The 20,358-nt window shown below is 39.3% G+C and overlaps 2 protein-coding genes across 4 annotated transcripts in view; one reads left to right on the top strand and one right to left on the bottom strand.

The window, feature by feature from the left end:
• The window catches only part of Jak1 (Janus kinase 1), a 129,580-nt gene extending 122,046 nt beyond the window's left edge, over positions 1-7,534 (top strand). For all 3 annotated transcript variants that reach the window (XM_071617917.1, XM_027949540.2, XM_027949539.2), the window contains 8 exons: positions 74-224; positions 369-463; positions 1,687-1,879; positions 2,618-2,742; positions 3,096-3,268; positions 4,661-4,778; positions 5,282-5,392; positions 6,070-7,534. In XM_071617917.1, coding sequence (XP_071474018.1) covers positions 74-224; positions 369-463; positions 1,687-1,879; positions 2,618-2,742; positions 3,096-3,268; positions 4,661-4,778; positions 5,282-5,392; positions 6,070-6,174 — 1,071 coding nt within the window. In that variant the 3' untranslated portion in view covers positions 6,175-7,534. The remainder of the gene's footprint in view (positions 1-73; positions 225-368; positions 464-1,686; positions 1,880-2,617; positions 2,743-3,095; positions 3,269-4,660; positions 4,779-5,281; positions 5,393-6,069) is intronic.
• Positions 7,535-9,426: 1,892 nt separating this feature from the next.
• The window catches only part of Raver2 (ribonucleoprotein, PTB binding 2), a 102,241-nt gene continuing 91,309 nt past the window's right edge, over positions 9,427-20,358 (bottom strand). Inside the window, exon 13 of the mRNA XM_071618606.1 lies at positions 9,427-9,799. Within this exon, the coding sequence (XP_071474707.1) occupies positions 9,653-9,799 (147 nt within the window). The 3' untranslated portion in view covers positions 9,427-9,652. The remainder of the gene's footprint in view (positions 9,800-20,358) is intronic.

Raw genomic sequence — 20,358 nt, 5'->3', positions numbered from 1 at the left:
TTACTTCTCAGCTGAGATGACAGGGTTTGAGGGTGGTTCCTTAGTTTTTTCCAAGTGTCCCTCTTCTTTACAGAAAGAGAGATTCTATGAAAGCCGGTGCAGGCCAGTGACACCATCATGCAAGGAGCTGGCTGACCTTATGACCCGCTGCATGAACTATGACCCCAATCAGAGACCCTTCTTCCGAGCCATTATGAGGGACATTAACAAGCTCGAAGAGCAAAGTAAGATGTTGTCCGATGCTTAACTGGGATCATTCACAACCCTGGAGAGCAATTGGGGGAAGTGGGGAGATGCGTGGGAGCCCAGAAGCGGCAATCCCTAACCATCAGTTACCTTTTTTTAAAATTGGTTTTCTTTTCTATTAGATCCAGACATTGTTTCAGAAAAAAAACCAGCAACTGAGGTGGATCCCACACATTTTGAAAAGCGCTTCCTGAAGAGGATCCGTGACTTGGGAGAGGTAAGTTGCACCTGGTGCTTGCTGCTGCTCTGGCTGCTGCTCTGGCTGCAGCTCTGGCTGCATCTTCTGCTTGCACATCACCACTCTGCATAAAGTCACCTCCTGTTCTCCCTTACTTTATAAGAGAAAGAACGTTTCTGCATTTTGGAGGCCACTTTTAGCACGCCCCATTTGACCCACACGCCTGCCAGGATGCACATTTCTGCCTGCATGTGTGACTATGCATATACACAGGATGCTGGTCTGCTCCCAGGAGAGACGAGTTTTCTCTGTGGAGCAGAGGGGATTAGATGCAGATATGGAGGAAATAGAAAAGTCTCTGTCGCTGACTTTGGGGAATAAGTTCCCTGCGAAGCTCTTTAACCTGTTAAGTCCAAATTTTCAGTTCTGTGAGCATAATAATTATTTCAAAGTTACCAAAAGTGGTATATTTGTTGCTTAAGTTTTTATAGGTGTTCCACATCTGGGACAATGAGACAAAATGGGTTAAATGAGGGATTGATGTACTACACAGAGTGCCAAAATAGACTCTCAAACTTTCCTTTGGACCTTGAACGGGAGTTTCCAACAGTTAATATGACAAGGGAGGCTCCTGTGATCTATGTCTTTACACAGATCTTCTATTGTTAATTTAATGAAGAGTGGCACATCTTGAGTAGCCACTGTGTGCCATCATCTGTGCTGGGCAGTTTCACAAGCACAGTCCTCACAGCATCCCCAAGAATACTTGTTACTATTGTATACAGAAAGCACAGTAGGACTCAGGATGATTGTGTGGCAGGGCCAGCCAATGTCACCATTAGGTGGCTTGGCTGGGGTCTGATGCCATAGCTTTTGAAGATTCCTTGTGCACAGCTGCACTGTGGTGCCTGCCTGTAGAATGGGCTCTGGGTTCTCAGAGGACTCCACAGTTTTCTACAGGTCCAGATATGTCCTTCATCATTTTTTGGGTTACTTTTTCTTGGAAATTGGGATTGATGTGTGGGTTCATTAGTCACCTGTTACTTTGTCTTATCTCACTTACAGAGGAAGTGAGGCCAGGAGAGGAAGGGGGTTGTGGTAGGTGGTGGAATCCAGGTGAGAGCCTTCTATCAGCAGAGGTCTGACCAGCTATTGACCCCTGGCCTTCAGGGGAACAGCTATGAGGAGTAAGACTTATTTTCTAAGTGTGTTCCAGTACAGCCTGGGGCTTCTTATAATAGTATGTACATTTTTTTCTCTAGGGCCACTTTGGGAAGGTTGAGCTCTGCAGGTATGACCCAGAGGGGGACAACACAGGGGAGCAGGTAGCTGTCAAATCCCTGAAGCCTGAGAGTGGAGGTAACCACATTGCTGATCTGAAGAAGGAAATAGAAATCTTAAGGAATCTCTATCATGAGAACATTGTGAAGTACAAAGGAATCTGCACTGAAGATGGTATGTTGCACACAGTGGGGTCTGATTTAAAGACTAAGTGACTGTTATGGTCATAAGGCCAGTGCAAAGCAGGCGGGCCTCGGCCTCATCTAGGTCATCTGAACATACTGGCTGTGGCTTCCATAGGCTGGCAGGGCTTCCAGGTTGCGTGCTGCCAAATCCCGTAGCAGCTTTTGGGGAAGTACACCACCTCCCTCCCAGCCAAGGCATGGTTCCAGCCTCGTCTCTCCAAGGGTTCACACACTCATGCTGTGTACTAGACTGTACCCACCCAGATATCTACACTGATGCCATATGGAGTGAATGACCTTCCTCACTCCCTTTCCCCATTCTTCTGATCCAGTCCCAGGCAGGGCATCTTGTTCTATGCTTGTCTAAGTCAAGATGACAAATGGTATTCAATGGTAGTAGTGTTTACTAATACTTGTATCTTATTTGTCAGCCAGTATTCCACTGAGGTATATCCTTTAAAGCTACTAGTGAAAGAACTTGGCTCATAAAATTATTATTTGCCTAGTGGATTACAGAGTACTCAGGCTGTTATCCTAGCGATGCTTGTGGCTGAGGTAGGAACCTAAGTGTTAAGATCTTTTCTCTGTTGAGGGTCCTGCAATGCAGAGGTTAGGAGTTGGTATGTGCTCAGGGAATAAAGAAGGAGCCATGGCAAGTCCTCTGACTCCATGTCCTGTGTTCTTTCCTCTTTGGCAGCCTTATACTGATGTTTTTTTCTCCCAACAGGAGGAAATGGTATCAAGCTCATCATGGAGTTTCTGCCTTCTGGAAGCCTTAAGGAATATCTTCCAAAGAATAAGAACAAAATTAACCTTAAACAGCAGCTAAAATATGCTGTTCAGATTTGTAAGGTAAAAAAAGAAAGCATGTTTAAAAAAAAAAAAAAACAGGCATTCTTCCCTAGTAAATTTTTTTGTAATTTAATTTTAAGACAAGTGGGAAACTTTGTAATAATTATACTGAGTTATTTTGCTCTGTATTATTGGGATGAGAAATGAGCTTTTACTCTGAAAGTGAACAGATGTATTAAGTGTGACTGCTTGAATGTGAATTTCTTTGAGTCAGTTGATCTTACTATTTTTGCTTAAAAATACAAATCAAAAAATTGTTATGTGAATGAAATGACATTTCTTTTTCTTATGAAGTTATACAAAATCCATCTGAATGATTTTAACAATGTGTTTTATCTTTATTTCTCTACTAGGGAATGGACTATTTGGGTTCTCGGCAATATGTTCACCGGGACTTAGCAGCAAGAAATGTCCTTGTTGAGAGTGAACACCAAGTGAAAATTGGAGACTTTGGTTTAACCAAAGCAATTGAAACTGATAAGGAGTACTACACCGTCAAGGATGACCGGGACAGCCCTGTGTTTTGGTAACTGAGTCAGACAATTAGAGTGCAGTAGTGACGCAGGGTTTACACCATTTTGATAAGTTCTTTCTGGCTATGCTAATGCCTTATTCCTCTGGCCTGAATCAAGAGAGGATTAGAACAGTTAGAGTTGATTTATATTTACCTTCAAGAAACACCAATCAGGCTGAAAAGCAGCCTGTGCAAATGCCTGTGCTTGGATGGCACCATCTTCCAAGGAATGGGAGCCGTCTCATTACCAGCTCAGCATTTCCGGCTCCCATCTGCACAGTTCTCACAACTATGAGCAGGTGGAGGGATGCCTGGAGGGCAGGTGGGAAGAAGGGACAAGATGTGACAAGGTGGGCATCGAGTAGTCAGGGAAATCTTGGACAGAGCAAGTGATGGGAGGGACGCTTGACCATCTCTCATGAGGCACCAGTCATCCTGGTTAGAAGGCCACATACTGACCACAGCCCCCCTCAGTTGCTTTGATCTCTACACCATCCCCTGTAAGACTGATCAACACTCAAGTATGCTGCACAGATACAGGCAGACCTCTCATACCTGCAAAACCTGAACCTTTGTTCACTGATACAAAACAGTATGTCTCAGGGCCCACCCTTCATGCCAGAGATTTGGTGACCAAGCAGATAGGTACAGAGTGAGGCAGCCAACGTGAAGGAACAGTTAGCACAGAGGGGTTCCAGCTTGGTTTTCTGGAAGTCTTGAGTGTTTAGATGAAGGGGGCATGTGTGACTAACAGGAATGAGAGAGTACCTGAGATAAACTCAGCATGGGTAAACATGAAGGGGCAGGAGGTTTTCAGAGGGTGGCTAAGTCAGAGCTCGGGAAAGGGAGTTCTGCAGCAAACACTCCATTCCTAGAGCAGTGGGATACCATTGTAGGATTGAAGATACAAATTATTTTTTAAGAAGATAACCATGGAGGAAAGCAAGATTGGAGCCAGGGAGTCTGATTTAGCCTTAGTGAACTAGGACAGTGATCAAGATAGTGAGAATTAAGTAGATTTGAAGAGTGTTTAGGAAATTAGACAGAATGCCTTAATATCTGGCTTGGGCAATTGGGTGTCATTCACCAAAACAGATAACATTGGAAGAGGATAGGCTGGTGAGGTCCCTGCTGATCTAGGAGCCTATAGGAATCAAACCTGGGGCTTGTTTTCTTGTGACCTCCTCCTCTACAGGAAGTACATGGGTTGGACACAAAGAGTGCAAACTGGTCTTATTGGGGGCAAATACATGCTACTAAGAACCTGTAAAGTATAGTAGCACATATGTACATAATACATACTAGGTGCCTGTAAGGATCGAAGAGATGACTTTTATGAGCTAATCTGTAATTTTTGTTGAAGTAGCTCTGCCATGAATTAAAGGCACACATTCTTTATTTCAGGTACGCTCCAGAATGTTTAATTCAGTGTAAATTTTATATTGCCTCTGATGTCTGGTCTTTTGGAGTGACTCTGCATGAGCTGCTTACTTACTGTGATTCAGAGTCTAGTCCAATGGCTGTAAGTCTTAACTTTTCTCTTCATCTGAATACAGAACCCAACTAAAATATGTCCATGCCTGTGCTTTGTAAGTTTTGCTTTTAAATGGAATCAAGTCAGTATACTATATTGGAAAGATAAAAGTCCACTTTTCTATTTTACTTGGTTTGTTACTTATCTGTGAGTCTCTCAAGTTTGGGTTTCATAAGGAACTCAAAGTTATACTGGATGATCCGACTTTCCAGGGTCTGTCTTATCTGTGAGAGTTTGTGCCTTGTTAATTTCTGAATGAGATCATCTTCATGAAACAGCCTCCTTGGCTAGCAGAATCTAAGACACTGATTCCAGATTAACTGTTGAGAGCTAGGAAGGATTTTGGATTTTTATTTAACATTGCTTAAGGAGAAAAACATTTTTATTGTTACTTTAATTTCCAGTTAATTCTAGAAGTTGTACTTTAATCTGCTTAATTTTTATACGAGTGTATGCAAAGTAAACATTTTGTTTGGTTTTATTTTACATAGTTGTTCCTGAAAATGATAGGCCCAACTCAAGGCCAGATGACGGTGACAAGACTTGTGAATACACTGAAAGAAGGAAAACGTTTACCATGCCCGCCTAACTGTCCTGATAAGGTATTTATCTTTCCATAGCTCAAGATATCCAGCAAGGAAGTGGGGTGGGCAGTGAGTGAGGAGATGGAGTAGAAACCACCTGTAAAATAGTTTTCTGAGTCTGAGACATCTAAGGAATCATCTTTGGTGTGGATGATAGTAATGTTCAATGCAAGTACTCTCTCCAGAAAGAGGCTCCTTTCCATGCTTGTCCACACACACCCCCCCAAGGAAGTTTTGGTGTAGCCTTATTATGAAAAATATATATAATTGTACTTTTGTGTGTAATTTTATCCCACTTAATAACAGCATTTATAATGTTTATTCTTTTTTAATACTCTAAAATTAATTGAGGCTTTCAGTCTCAACTCCTTACCACTTAGATACACTGGATAGAATAAGTCCAAGAGTGAGGTGGCCAGTGGCAAGACGGAGTCTAAACATAAGGGTTGGTAGTGACATGGACTCTGCTGAAGGGCAGTCAGCCATGAGCTTCTCAAATGTTAGTACCATTTATGAACTGCAGTTATGAATATTTCCTATATTTTAAATAATTGAAATTTTTTTACTCTTAATAATTACCTTATAGTTCCAAAATTATTTCCTTACGCTTGATATTTCTATAATTTTTTTTGAAAAGCTTCCAAACATAACAATATTTTTACTATGACTACAGTTCTTGTTTTTACTTTTTATAGGTTTATCAACTTATGAGAAAATGCTGGGAATTACAACCATCCAATCGGACAACCTTTCAGAGCCTTATTGAAGGATTTGAAGCACTTTTAAAATACGAAGCATGAATATCATCTAAATTCCACTGTTTGTTGATAAAGTAATCCTCCCCCAACAAATATCCAAGCCATTTTTAAAAAAATTTTTTATGGAAAAAGTTTGTGTTCTAACAAAATATAGTCAGCAAGTCCTTGAGCATGTGCACATGTGTACAGCACACTGTGGTGCTCAGCATGGATAAAAACTTCTTTTCAATTCAGCCTCTCTCAAAGTTAGTGACAAATGACAACAAAGATACCTAGAAAGCACTTAAGCACTCCTCCCTTTGGAAAGAATGTCCCACTCACTGTTTCATCTAGCTAATTTACTGTCATAATTACATACCAAAATGGGATTTGTGAAAATAAGAGGAACTGACCAAAGTGATGTCTCAAGATGATTGCTGTTCCCAGCTGCCAGCTGATCTGAAATGTTTTTCTGGCACATTAATCTTAGACAAAAATTGATGGACTTAGGTGATACTCTTAACATACCCTCAGATTTCAATATCTAGACAGTGATAGACCAAGCATTCTTAAAATAGTAGATACCAGTTAGTATACTATCGTTTCCTTACCAAAAAAAAAAAAAAAGAGTAGGTATTCCTGTCATCAGTAAGACTGAAATATCAAGCTGTTTTTTCAGTGGCTCAGTTGCTGGTCCCTTGATTGACTACTGGGTACCCATCGTTGAGCAACCTGGTTCTGCACAGGAGCCAGCGTGGAAATAGATACTCTGCTGCATGTTATTATTTCTTGAGAACTAAGCCTGGGCCAGTGCTTTCCTAAGCAGTCAACTTTTATCAGACAGACTTTGCAAACCTGGATGCTATTAGACATGCTTTTAAGAAACATCAGCGCATATCCTTTTATAACTCTACCACTTTGGGGCAAGCTGTTCCAGCATTGGTTTTGGATGCTGTATATGAACAGAATGTATACCACATACATTGCACTGTTCTTAAGAGTGTTTCAATACTTACCACCCATCTACAAGGGTCAATCACTATTGTGACCATCATCTTATGGTGCAAAACTTGAAAGAAAAGACCCATCTAAAGGCACTCTGGAGTTCAGGATACATTTAGATGGTTTTCAGTTTGCTTGGAGGTAGCTGGGTAATTAAAAATGTTAGTGTCTGATTTAATGTGAAACATAAAGTTCTTTACGACCAAGAGTCTGAAAAACTTTTCTGTTAATGATGTCTAGTATTCTTCAGTATCTTACTTTTCATCTTTTGAGCCCAAAGAAAGTTCAGGATTGCTTTAGTGGCAACAATAAACTTGACATTTAAATTTGTTCAGTTGCCCTGTATCTCTGTGTCAAACCTGTGGCCGCTCTGTATGCACTTTGTTTACTCTTTATACAAATAAATGTACTAAAGACTTTACATGCATATGCGTTTTAATATTTTCATTTTTGAAGCATTTCAAACAATTCACTTACATAGAAAAATAACAGTATAGATTCTGAGGGGAGGGTTGGTAATGACTTAGTACTAACACCACTTGAGCTGCACTTCTGTTATGTCTGATGAAAACGGGCCACAGGCCAGTATGGATGGCAAATCTACATGTGCTGTGAGCCAAAACATTTTTTAGTTCTTCCAATCTGTGCCTTTTCTCTCTTTGTTACTCATGTAAAATTCACCATCTTCCCTGTCTTCTGTTCTTAACTTCAATAGAAGTGTGACTAAGCGCTGAAGAGGCAAAATACAACAGGAAAATCAGAAGGAGACGTACAGGACATGGAGATGCCATTAGTCATCTGCCACATAACTGATGTAATCCTGATTGTGATTTATAGGTAGTATATTTCTTAGAAACTGTCTTAGTTTAACTTTCCAGCCATAATTTTCCAGCAGAAGCTAGTGAATGCAATAAATTAGACCAAGTAAAATTCTTTTCAAAGCATACAACATATGAACCAGTTCTAGACTTTATAATTAAAGCAAGATATCTATATCTTAGTCAAAAACAAGTTCTTCAAAAGACATATTTTAAGGATATGATCTGAAAGACTAAGATCCTTGAGATCTCAAATTCAATCAGTTATAGTCATAACAATGAACAGACTTAGAAATTTCTAAATGGCAAAAGGTTTCTCATGCATTTAATACCACAGTCTTCAGAAAATGGTGATGTCAAAAGTCACATTAATAAAGACAAAAATTCTTTTCAGAAGTAAAGTTGGTAAAATCGCTCATATTTTTCAGCATAATATACTACCAAAGAATGAGAGACACACCAGAGAGTGAGGTATAGCTTATTAGCTCAAATGGTTATAAATACTATGTCCCCATAAGACTTTCAGAGTGCAGCATTGACTGCTTTACTTTATTGTGGAAATATAGGGCATTTGATGAGAAAAATGACCCTGTCTAGTAATTAGATCATCACTAGTCTATGCTATGAAATGAGACACAGAAACCTATGTTCTTGCCACTTATAAGTCTATCTCATAGGTTAAACCTCTTTCTTTAGGCGAAATAAAAGGAATGGGGAATTGGTGCCATTGGGTCAGTGCCAGAAACACTGTGAAGGGCCTGATAGTAAATGTTTTAGGCTTTGCAGGCTATATGGTTTCTGTTGAAGCTACTCAGTTCTACCAAGGTAACAAAAGTAGCTACAGATGATACGTGAATGAGTGAGTATGGCTGTGGTCCAATAAAATTTTGTAGACACTGATAATTGAATTTCATGTAGCAAGTTTTCATCCCCCCGCCTTCAAACACTTAAAAATGTAAAATGTCATTCTTAACCTTGCAGACAGCACAAGGATAGGTGGTGGACTGAATCTGGTCCTAGGGTAGTTTGCTAACCCCTGTGTTAGGTCACCAAAGTTTTTTTTAATCTAAGCTATCTTCTGTTTTTTACAAAAGGTATAAATAGTAACAACACGTTAAAAGTCAAGCATCTGCAGTATTGTATGCCTTGGACTTCATTATCATTCTGTTGTTGGGTTTAATAGTGCATGGCTGGTGTGGGGGTGATAATGAAATTTGCATAAAGAGCGTCTTTATAGCATGGCCATCAGCACATTTGGTACTTGCACCCTTGTAGTTCTAGGAAAAGTCCTAAAAATCTATAAATGAGATTACTTCTAGGGGAAGTAAATTAAAATGCACATTGGTTTATAAGAAATTCATTCTAAGGCTAAGGAAACAAGATTGTTTCCCATTTATTGCTTTAGACTTTTATATGTGATGTGAAAATTATTCCCATTCCTCAAACAAGGAACGTTGAAACATGATTAGTTTCTCCAATGGACAGTAAGTTAATATCACGTTGATTAAGAAGTATTTAATTCTAGTGGAAAATGTCCTCAATTGATGTCTCTTCTTATTGCTACCATTTTTTATTTGGCAATTCTGCCTGCTGCACAACACAGTTCCTTCTGGGAAATAATAAACCCGTATTTATAGGATATGGCTAGTTTGAATGAAGTTAAGGCAGCGATGAACAGCAGAGATACTGCAGAGAATCTCAGGAGGCTGTAAGGAGAAAACTTAGTATACTCGCTTCTTTTTTAAGTAGGTTTCCATGTAGTATGCTCCTGTGCCCTGAGAATGCTGGTCAACTAATTCTACTGCGCCACCTTCTGGAGCAGAGATGAGATAGGATGAGCCTCGCTTTTCATTTCTTAAAGAGGACACCTATAAGAATGTAAAATCACAATTAATATTAAAATGTAAATTATATTGGCTTATTAAGGATGTTTCTGAGAAAAACATTCTACTTCAAGTTGGTGCAAATACAGAATAGCAGGATAAATATCAAAGCCATCAAATATATATTTAAAAATATAAACCAGACACCATGTTGCATTCCTGTAATCCCAGCAATTTAGAGGAAGAGGCTAGGAGATCACAAGTTCAAGGTAACCATGGGCAACTTAGTGAGACCCTCTCTCAAAAAAAAAAAAATTGGGCTGGAGGTGGGGTGTGGGGCTTGCTGGTATAGCTTAGTAGCAGGGTACCCCTAGGTTAAATCCTCAGTACCAAACAAACAACAACAAAACACATATACACTTCCTTAAAGTCTTTATATAAAAATCATCTGTGGAGGGCTGGGTTATTGCTTAGTGGTAGAACACTTGTCTAGCATGTGCAAGGCCCTGGGTTCTCTTTTTAGCACCATTAAAAAAAAAAAATCACCTGTGGAACTTTAGCTGAACACAAACCATCCCTCACCCTACCTCCAAGATGTGAGAGCAAGAAAAAAATTAAGAGCATTGTGTCCTTCTTGTTGGTTATACCTAAGCCCCACTGATTTAGAACACCAATACTAAATATTGATATTCCTTTGAGGAAGGGCACTTGCTAAGGAATGGAGCCACAGATCAGATTAGATGTTAAGTCTGCCTAGTGAGAGAAGAAGGGGCAAAGAATACACTTGCAGGTGTGAACGCTGGCAAATGATGTCAAGGAAAATAACATTCTAGAGAGGAACAGGCACTCAAATCAAAACTTTGGTGTCTCAAATAATCAGATTTCCAGGCTCTATCCAGAGATTCTACTCTGGGAATGGGTCAGGACCTGTGATCTGATCCCGAGGTTCTTCCTTTTACAAATGGTATGATAAGCTTGTTGAAAAGAATAATGCAGGGGCTGGGGCTGGGGCTGAGTGGTAAAGCGCTCGCCTAGCACGTGCAGAGTGCTGCGTTCAATCCTCAGCACCACATAAAAATGAGTAAAATAAAGGTATTATGTCCAATTACAAGTAAAAACATTTAAAAAAAAAGAGAAAAGAATAATGTACAAGAACATGGAAAGGAGTGATAAGGCAAGCTTTCAGCTTCACATTATAATTAAAACTCAATTGCTTTTGAACCAACTGCAGTCAACAATTTTTAAAATTGGAGCCAACCTCAGAGGAACGAAGGATAAGTCTGTCACAACTCCCTGTAGACAGTGCAGCCAGTCTTCCATCACACTTGTCAAGACAAGGGGTGACGGGACTAACAATTAGGGTGGCAGGGACTCCCTCTGTTTTGGCACATACTTCATTTCTGTGTGGTTTAATAATGCTATGGGACAACAATAGCCTTCACATAAACCTTGTTTTAAGGAATGGTTCACGAACTGAAGCACTAATTAACAAAGAATTTGGCTTTAACTTTCATCTGAAAGTTTTTCCTGGTAGTAAAGAAGCTCAGAGGTTTGCTCAGAAATCATCTGAGGGAGGGCAGTAGGTGGAGGCATAGATGATATGAGACCGGCCATAAGTTGTCAGTTGTGGAAGCTGAAGTGATGGGGACCAGGGATTCAGCTCTGGTGGCTGCTTGGCTCACCCCTCTGGACTGACTTTGCCTCCCTCTCACTCTCTTCAGCTGCCTTCTCCACGGGCGCCCTCAGTCAGCTGGTGAACTCCCTGCATGCTGGACCCCGGCCACTACACCTGGCATTGCTTGGCTTCCAGTAGCAACAACTCTTACCAGCTTTCTTCTTCTTATAAAGTCATGAGTCTGTCCTGAAAGTGAACTTTTCCAAAGCACACCCCCCCCCACCGGGTCTAGCGCTCTCCTGCCCGCTTGCTTCCCTTCCCTGGTTCTCCCTGCTAGGTGGTAATCTATGGCTTCATGTCTTGGCATAAAACAAAGAAACAGCCTGAACTTTCTTTTTATTGTTTTCATTTTTGTTTTTGTAGTACTTGGGAACTGAACCACTAAGTTACCTTCCTCCTGATCCCTGACCCCCTGCCCCTGCTTTTTTTAAATTCGGAGACAGGATTTTGCTAAATTGTCCAAGCTAGCCTTGAACTTGTGATCCTCATGCCTCAGCCTCTCAAGTAGCTGGGATTACAGTTGTGCAGCCTGAATTTTCCTTTCAAAACCATCATTATTTTCAGGCACCAGATAGGACATTAGATTTCTTTCATTCAAAAGATATCCCAGGGCCGGGGTTGTGGCTCAGGGGTAGAGTGCTTGCTTAGCATGCATGAGGCACTGGGTTTGATCCCCGGCACCACATAAAAATAAAACAAAGGTTAAAAAAAAAAAAAAGAAAAGAGAAAAAACAACAACAAAAAGACATCCCAATGGCACCAGGCTACTCACAGTGAGAACCAAATGAGATCTAAAAGCAATAAAATACTTCATGGAGCAGCACAGAAAATTTAGGAAGAAAAGGAAGTGAAGATAGATGCCATTGTGGTCATACAATACTAGGAGAAAGATGGTTCTAACACAGCCTATCAAAGACATCAAAGACATCTAACATAGTATAAGAACCAGTGAATGGGCAATGACAGTAGTTAGGATTTTTGAAATAAAGCTCAGTGATATGGGAGAAATAAAAGCCTAAGAACCAAGTTTTTTTTTTTTTTTTTTTAAAGAAAGGACAAATAAGCCAGGTACAGTGTCACATGCCCATCATCCCAGCAACTAGAGAGGCTGAGGCAGGAGGATTGCAAGTTTAAAGCCAGACTCACCAACTTAGAAAGGCCCTAAGCAACTTACCATACCCTGTCTCAAAATCAAAAGGAATGGGGATGTACTCAGTGGAAGTGCCTATGGGTTCAATCCCTAGAGAAAGGAAGGAAGGGAGGGAGGGAAGAAAGAAGGAAAGAAAGAAAGAACAGCCACAAAAGAGGGAAAGAACATGAACACATACTTTTCCTTCAACAGTTTACACAGATACTTGAAAAAACCTAGAGCTCTCCAGTTCAGGTGATGCTGAAGAATTATATCTTTGGAAGCAAATAAAACCCTGAGATATACATAAATATATCCCAGATGCTTTCTGTATGTTAACTCATTTAATGTTCAGAACAGCAGCCCTGGGAGGTAGGATGCTCAGAGAGGAACCCCCACCTCTGCACAGCCTGTGCTGGGATTTGCATATCCAGCCTGAAGTCTCAGTCAAATCTCAGTCTGAAGAATTCCAAAGAACACTTAGTCAAGACCCTACACATGTTTAATCCCTAGGCCTTGCCTTTCAGTGTGTATACTTCCAACAGAACATTCAAATCCAGAGAACTCTAACCTTCAGCAAGATCCTCCTTAGGGTGAGCTGAACTGCCCTATGAAATATGAACTTCTTTTTTTTTTTTAATTTTTTTAATATTTAGTTTTTAGTTTTCGGCGGACACAACATCTTTGTTTGTATGTGGTGCTGAGGATCGAACCCTGGCCGCACGCATGGCAGGCAAGCGAGCTACAGCTTGAGCCACATCCCCAGCCCCATGAAATATGAACTTCTATTCTTCCTCCCACCTCCCCCACTTTAAGGAACCACCATTTGATCCAGTTATCCCACTCCTCAGTATATATCTAAAATCATTTTTTAAAAGTACTTTCCAATTTACTGTGTAGTCTTAACATAGAGACATCTGTGCTCCTGTAATTGTTGTTTAAATTAGGTTTAGATTTTTAAGCAGCATTTTAAACGGTTAGTGTTTGCTTAAGGTTCTGATGTGTTGTGGTCCTCACAGCATTCCTTCCAATGTGCTCTTTTCCGCATTTTTCCCACTAGGTGGCAGAATTAGGCTTTGTGTGAAGGGACCAAGCACCTTCTGGGTCCTTTTGTTCACCTTCCTTTTAGTTTTCTTTCCCCATCACAGCATCTCATCACACAGTTCCCTGGTTCCTGTAGTCAGCTTCCTGGCAGGAATGATTCCTGGAGCCAGGGTGACACAGGAGCCCAGCATGCAAGTCAATAGGCTGCAGCTCATGGCCCACGTCAGATGAAAGTCTGAAGACAACAGTCACAGCGAACAACTGAGCTCAGTCTGAAAATGCTCTTCCATTATCGAAACCAATGACAATGTCAAGCTGAAAAGTGGCTGAAGATATACTCTGACCTGTTTTACCTTGATTAAAGGAGGGAATATATTTTGTTTTTGTTAGATTATAATGAGATGTTCACCTAGGTACTAAAGGTATAATAAACTGGCTCAAAGCCTTCCCCCATAATGTGGGCTCCCATCCATGGGTGTACATGGAACTATTTATCTCTGCCTCAGAACCTGAAATTTCAAACTCTGCACATTGCAACTAACAAGATAATTCAGACTACAGTGCTATGATCACAGCTAGAGTGTATGCTACAGATTTTTTTTTCTTAATTCTTAAATTTTTGGTACTGGGGATTGAACCCAGGAGCACTTTCATTACTGAGATACATCCCCAGCCCATTTTATATTTTATTTTGAGACATGGTCTCACTAATTTGCTTAGGGCCTTGCTAAGCTGCTGAGGCTGGCCTTGAACTTGTGATTTTCCTGCCTCAGCTCCCAGAGTTGCTTGGATTATAGGCATGTGTCACCACACCCAGCAGCTACAAATCTTTAAATAATTACATCTGTTTCTGACTTAAGTTTTCTTAGTCACAGTTCAAATATTTAACACATGCAGTCTTTGACAAAATCAACTGCAGCTCAATGGCAATTCTAGTTAATTGTCATATTTAACTAGAGAAATGGGAGGGGTAGTCTACTTGAAATTGGTTTCTAAAGAGACCCAGATTAGATCTGAAAAACTGATTTAACTTGTTTGGTTATCAGTAGACTTTCATGATCTTCAGAACACCAAATAAAAATGCTGCCTTCCAGGGCTGGGGTTGTAGCTCAGTGGTAGAGCACTTGCCTAGAGTGAGTGAGGTACTGAGTTCGATCCTCAGCATCACATAAAAATAATAAATAAATAAAATAAAGTTATTGGAAAAAATGCTGCTTTCTGTTTAGTACAGTGAAGGCTTGCTCTCTTTTTAGAGTCCAGTATTTGTTGATATTCACAAGGTTATTCAATTATCGCAATCTATTTCCAGAGCATTTCCATCACTCCAAAAAGGGATCTTGTACCTGTCAACAGTGAACCCCCAACTCTGCTTCCTCTGGTCCCCAGTAGCCTCTATCCACTTATTATTCCTATGGATTTGCCTATTATGGACATTTCATACAAATGGAATCAAATAAAATGTGGCCTTTCTGTCTGGTTTGTTTCCAAAGTTTGTCCATGTGACCGCGTGGGTCAGTGCTTCATTCATTCTATGGCTGAATAATATTCTACTCTATGAGTACATGAAATTCTGTTTACTCATGGACAACCTTACTGGACACTTGGGTTATTTCCATTTGAGGCTATTATGAATGCTGCTGCTATGAAAGTGAGCATATAAATTTGTATGTGGACATTAGGTTTTCAATTATCATGGGCATGTGCCTAGAGGTGGAGCTCTTGGGTCATGGAGTAACGTCAACATTTTGAGGAGCTGCTGGACTGTTTTGCAGCAGCTGCCTCCTTTTATGTTGCCCTCAGCAAAGTGGGAAGCTTTAGATTTCTCCACATCCTTGCGTACACTTGTTGTGGTTAATTTTTCTTTGATCTCTAATTGACCTATATTCCGAGTTTGTTGTTCCTTCTCCCTGTTCAGATTTTCAACTTAAAACTTTCTATTTGATTCTTTGCCTCCTCTTTGCTGACATTCTCTATTTGGAGAGATGTACGTCTCATACTTTTAGATCCTTATGTGTGGTTTCCCTTAATTCTTTGAATGTGATAGTAAATCTTTGTCTAGTAATGCTTCCTTACAAACATTTTCTATTGCTTGCTCCCCCCACCCTACCATCATGTGCGTGGGGCAGATTTCCTTATTTTTTTTTTGCATGTCTTCATTTTTATTGTTGTTGTTGGAAACTGTTGATCATTTAAAGTAATACCATGTAGGAACTTTGAAAATCAGATTCTACCCCCTCTTTAGGATTTGTTCTTGTTTGGTGACTTTTATGAAATAGTTATGTGAAGTCTGTATTCTTTATTGTGCCTTGTCACAGTATATGCTATTCTGTTAGCTTAGTGGTCAGTTAATAAGTAGATAAAACTTCCTTAATTGCTCAGGCTTTGCACAAGGGCCATGTGTATATTGGGCCCAGCTTTCTACACTGACAACTCTGCCTTAGCCTTCCCTTCCTGCTTATGTAGTATCTCAAAGGCAGTCAAAGTGAATGAGAGAGGAGGGCCTTCCCAGCTCTTTTCTGAACATGCATATAGCCCTATGTACCTCTATGACCTTGTGATATTCCCATAAGAAGGTCAGAGCTTTTTAACAAGCCCAAAGTTTTTCCTTTAAAGCTTTTTTAGTTAGCATATTCTTTGCATCAGATGTTATTTACCACCCCAGGCAGCTACAACTTTAAACAATTTCCTCTAAATGCTATCAAAAAATTCCCCTAGGGAAACAGCTTTCTGTTCTGAGCAAGGTCTGAGGCAGGTTAAATAAAGACAGCCTTGTAAGTGGGGTCTTACAGGGAACCAGCAAATGGGTCAAATAATGACAGCTGTCTGTAATGAGGCTTGTGGGAGTTCCAAACCTATGGTACCCCCTAAGGTGGATGCCAGCTTGCTGGTTTTCACTGTGATTTTGGGTATTGGAAAGGAAGGCAAAAGAACAGGTGTAGGGCAGGTTAAAAGACACAAATCCCTCTGTTTTTAATAAGATTCACCCATTGTTCTTGAATAAATGCTCTGTAAATTGCCACAAGCTTTTGTAGTCTTCTGGAAAAGTTGATTATGATCATTTTTTTCCTAGTTTTTTTTATGCTTCAATGGAGAAGAAATTGTTTGGAGGTTCTTTCTACTGTTTTGCTGATATTATCTATCGCTTGCATTTTACATTTAGGACTATGATAGACTGAAAATTAATTTGAATATGGTATAAGGCAAGAGCTGGGGTTCATTTTCCAATATGGAGAATGATATTTCTACTCTTTCCCCATTAAATAGTTTTGGCATTATGACAAAAATCAATATACTGTTTAAGTATGGTCTATTTCTAGACTCACTATTGTTATCAAAAAAATTCCCCTAGGGAAACAGCTTTCTGTTCTGAGCTATCTACTTAGTTAAAAATTTAACTATCTACTTAGTTAAAAATTTTGTTGTTCTAATGTGAGAACCTTGCGACCAAAATTTCATTTACCTTATGCTGAGTTTCCATGTAGATTTCGCAGCTCCTACCCATACTTTTTCTAATTACTTTTTTAAAAATTTGATTTGTTCTTTTTAGATATACATGAAAGTAGAGTGTATTTTGACATATTATACATAGATGGAATAAAACTTATTCTAATTAGGGTCCCATTTTTGTGGTTGAACATGGTGTGGAGTTTCACTGGTGGTGTGTTCATATATGAACATAGGAAAATTATGTCAGATTCATTCTATTTTTTCCTATTCCCCTCTCCCTCCCTTCCCTTCATTCCCTTTTGCCTAATCCACTGAATGTCTATTCTTCCCTCCCCACCTATTGTACGTTAGCATCTGCATATCAGAGAGAATATTTGACCTTTGGATTTTGGAGATGAGCTTATTTCACTTAGCATGACAGTCTCCAAGTTCCTTCCATTTACTGGCAAATGCCATAATTTCATTCTTCTTTATGGTTGAGTAATATCCCATTGTGTATATGTACATTTTCTTTATCCATTCATCCATTGAAGGTTGGTTCCATAGCTTCGCTATTGTGAATTGAGCTGCTATAAACATTGATGTGGTTGAGTCACTGTAATATGCTGATTTTACACCCTTTGGGTATATACCGAGGAGAGGGATAACTGAGTCAAATGATGGTTCCATTACAAGCTTTCTGAGGAATCTCCATACTGCTTTCCAGAGTGGTTGCACCAATTTGAAGTCCCACCAGCAATGTATGAGTGGAACTTTTTCCTCAAATCCTCCATGCTTTTTCTCTTAACTGTCCTTTATACTATTGTCCAACATACTATATCTACATTTATTATAAACCCCATAATGCAATGTTGTACATTTTGCTTCTTTTTTATTTATATGACAGTGGAATGCATTACAATTCCTTTTATACATATAGAGCACAATTTTTCATATCTCTGGTTGTATACAAAGTATATTCACATCAATTCATGTCTTCATACATGTAATTTGGATAATAATGTCCATCACATTCCATCCTCATTTCTAACCCCATGTCCCTTCCCTTCCCCTCCCACCCCTCTGCTCTATCTAGAGTTCACCTATTCCTCCCATGCTCCCCCTCCCTATCCCACTATGAATCAGCCTCCTTATATCAGAGAAAACATTCAGCATTTGGTTTTTTGGTTTACTTCACTTAGCATTATCTTCTCTGACTCCATCCATTTACCTGCAAATGCCATGATTTTACTCTCTTTTATTGCTAAGTAATATTCCATTGTGTATATATGCCACTTTTTTTTAATCCATTCATTTATTGAAGGGCATCTAGGTTGGTTCCAACGTTTAGCTATTGTGAATTGTGCTGCTATAAACATTGATGTGGCTGTGTCCATGTAGTATGCTGTTTTTAAAGTCCTTTGAGTATAGACCAAGGAGAGGGATAGCTGGGTCAAATGGTGATTCCATTCCCAATTTTCCAAGAAATCTCTATACTGCTTTCCATTTTGGCTGCACCAATTTGCAGTCCCATCAGCAGTGTATGAGTGTGCCTTTCCCCCCACATCCTTGTCAACACTTATTGTTATTTGTATTCTTAATAGCTGCCATTCTGACTGGAGTGAGATGAAATTAGAGTAGTTTTGATTTGCAGTTCTCTAATTGCTAGCGATGATGAACATTTTTTCATATATTTGTTGATTGATTGTATATCATCTTCTGAGAAGTGTCTGTTTAGGTCTGTGGCCCATTTATTGATTGAGTTATTTGGTTTTTTGGTGCTTAACTTTTTGAGTTCTTTATATGCCCTAGAGATTAGTGCTCTATCTGATGTGTGAGGTGTAAAGATTTGCTCCCAAGATGTAGGCTCTCTATTCACCTCACAGATTGTTACTTTTGCTGAGAAGAAACTTTTTAGTTTGAGTCCATCCCATTTATTTATTCTTGACTTTAATTCTTGCACCAAAGTAGTCTTATTAAGGAAGTTGGGGCCTAATCCCACACTATGGAGATTAGGGCCTACTTTTTCTTCTATTAGACACAGGGTCTCTGGTTTTATTCCTAGGTCCTTGTTCCATTTTGAGATGAGTTTTGTGCATGGGGAGAGAGAGGAATTCAGCAAAGTAGGAGGATATAAAATCAACACTATAAATCAAATGCATTTCTGTATATCAGTGACAAATCCTCAGAAAGAGAAATGAGGAAAACTACCTCATTTACAATAGTCTCAACAAAACAAAACAAAACTTGGGAATCAACTTAACAAAAGAGGTGAAAGATCTATATAATGAAAATTACAGAACCCTAAAGAAAGAAATCAAAGAAGACCTTAGAAGATGGAAAGATCTAATTTGCTCTTGGATAGGCAGAATTAATATTATCAAAATGACCATACTACCAAAAGCACTATACAGATTTAATGCAATTCCAATCAAAATCCCAATGACATTCCTCATAGAAATAGAAAAAGCAATCATGAAATTCATCTGGAAAAATAAGAGACCCAGAAAAGCTAAAGCAATCCTTAGCAGGAAGAATGAAGCAGGTGGCATTCCTATACCAGACCTAAAACTAAACTACAGAGCCATAGTAACAAAAGCAGCATGGCATTGGCACCAAAACAGACTGGTAGACCAATGGTACAGAATAGAGGACACAGAGACTAACCCACAAAATTACAATTATCTTATATTAGACAAAGGTGTCAAAAACATGCATTGGAGAAAAAAAAATGCCTCTTCAACAAAAGGTGCTGGGAAAACTGGAAATCCATAGGCAACAAAATGAAATTAAACCCCTATCTCTCACCATGCACAAAACTCAACTCAAAATGGAACAAAGACCTAGGAATAAAACCAGAGACCCTGCATCTAACAGAAGAAAAAGTAGGCCCTAGTCTCCATCTTGTGGGATTAGGCCCCAATTTCCTTAGTAAATTTTACTTTTAAATAAATCAAGATAACAATCTTTTATTTACCAGTTCTCTTAATAGTGGTTGTATAGATGGTGAAGGCAATATATAGATAGAAGTCAAGGATGATGCTAAATATCCTGCAGCACACAGAATAGCTCTCCAAAAGAGAGAATTACATAGCCCCAAATGTCAATAGTGTCAGGGCTGAGAAACCCATCAAAATAATATGCATTGTTGTTGTTGTTTAAATTTTTTTACATGCATTGTTTATATCAATTACTTTCAAGATTCTCTCTTTAAAGCTGTGTTTTTCAGCACATTAACTATAATGTGCCTATGCAAAATTCTACTTTTTTTGCTTTGCAAGAAAGGTCTCTGTGTCTATTAAATCTGTTTTTTGAAGCAAATTTGGAAAT

This window comes from Marmota flaviventris, chromosome 10, assembly GCF_047511675.1.
Source record: "Marmota flaviventris isolate mMarFla1 chromosome 10, mMarFla1.hap1, whole genome shotgun sequence".
Classification (NCBI taxonomy): Eukaryota; Metazoa; Chordata; class Mammalia; order Rodentia; family Sciuridae; genus Marmota; species Marmota flaviventris.
This window is presented reverse-complemented; position numbering and strand designations above follow the sequence as displayed.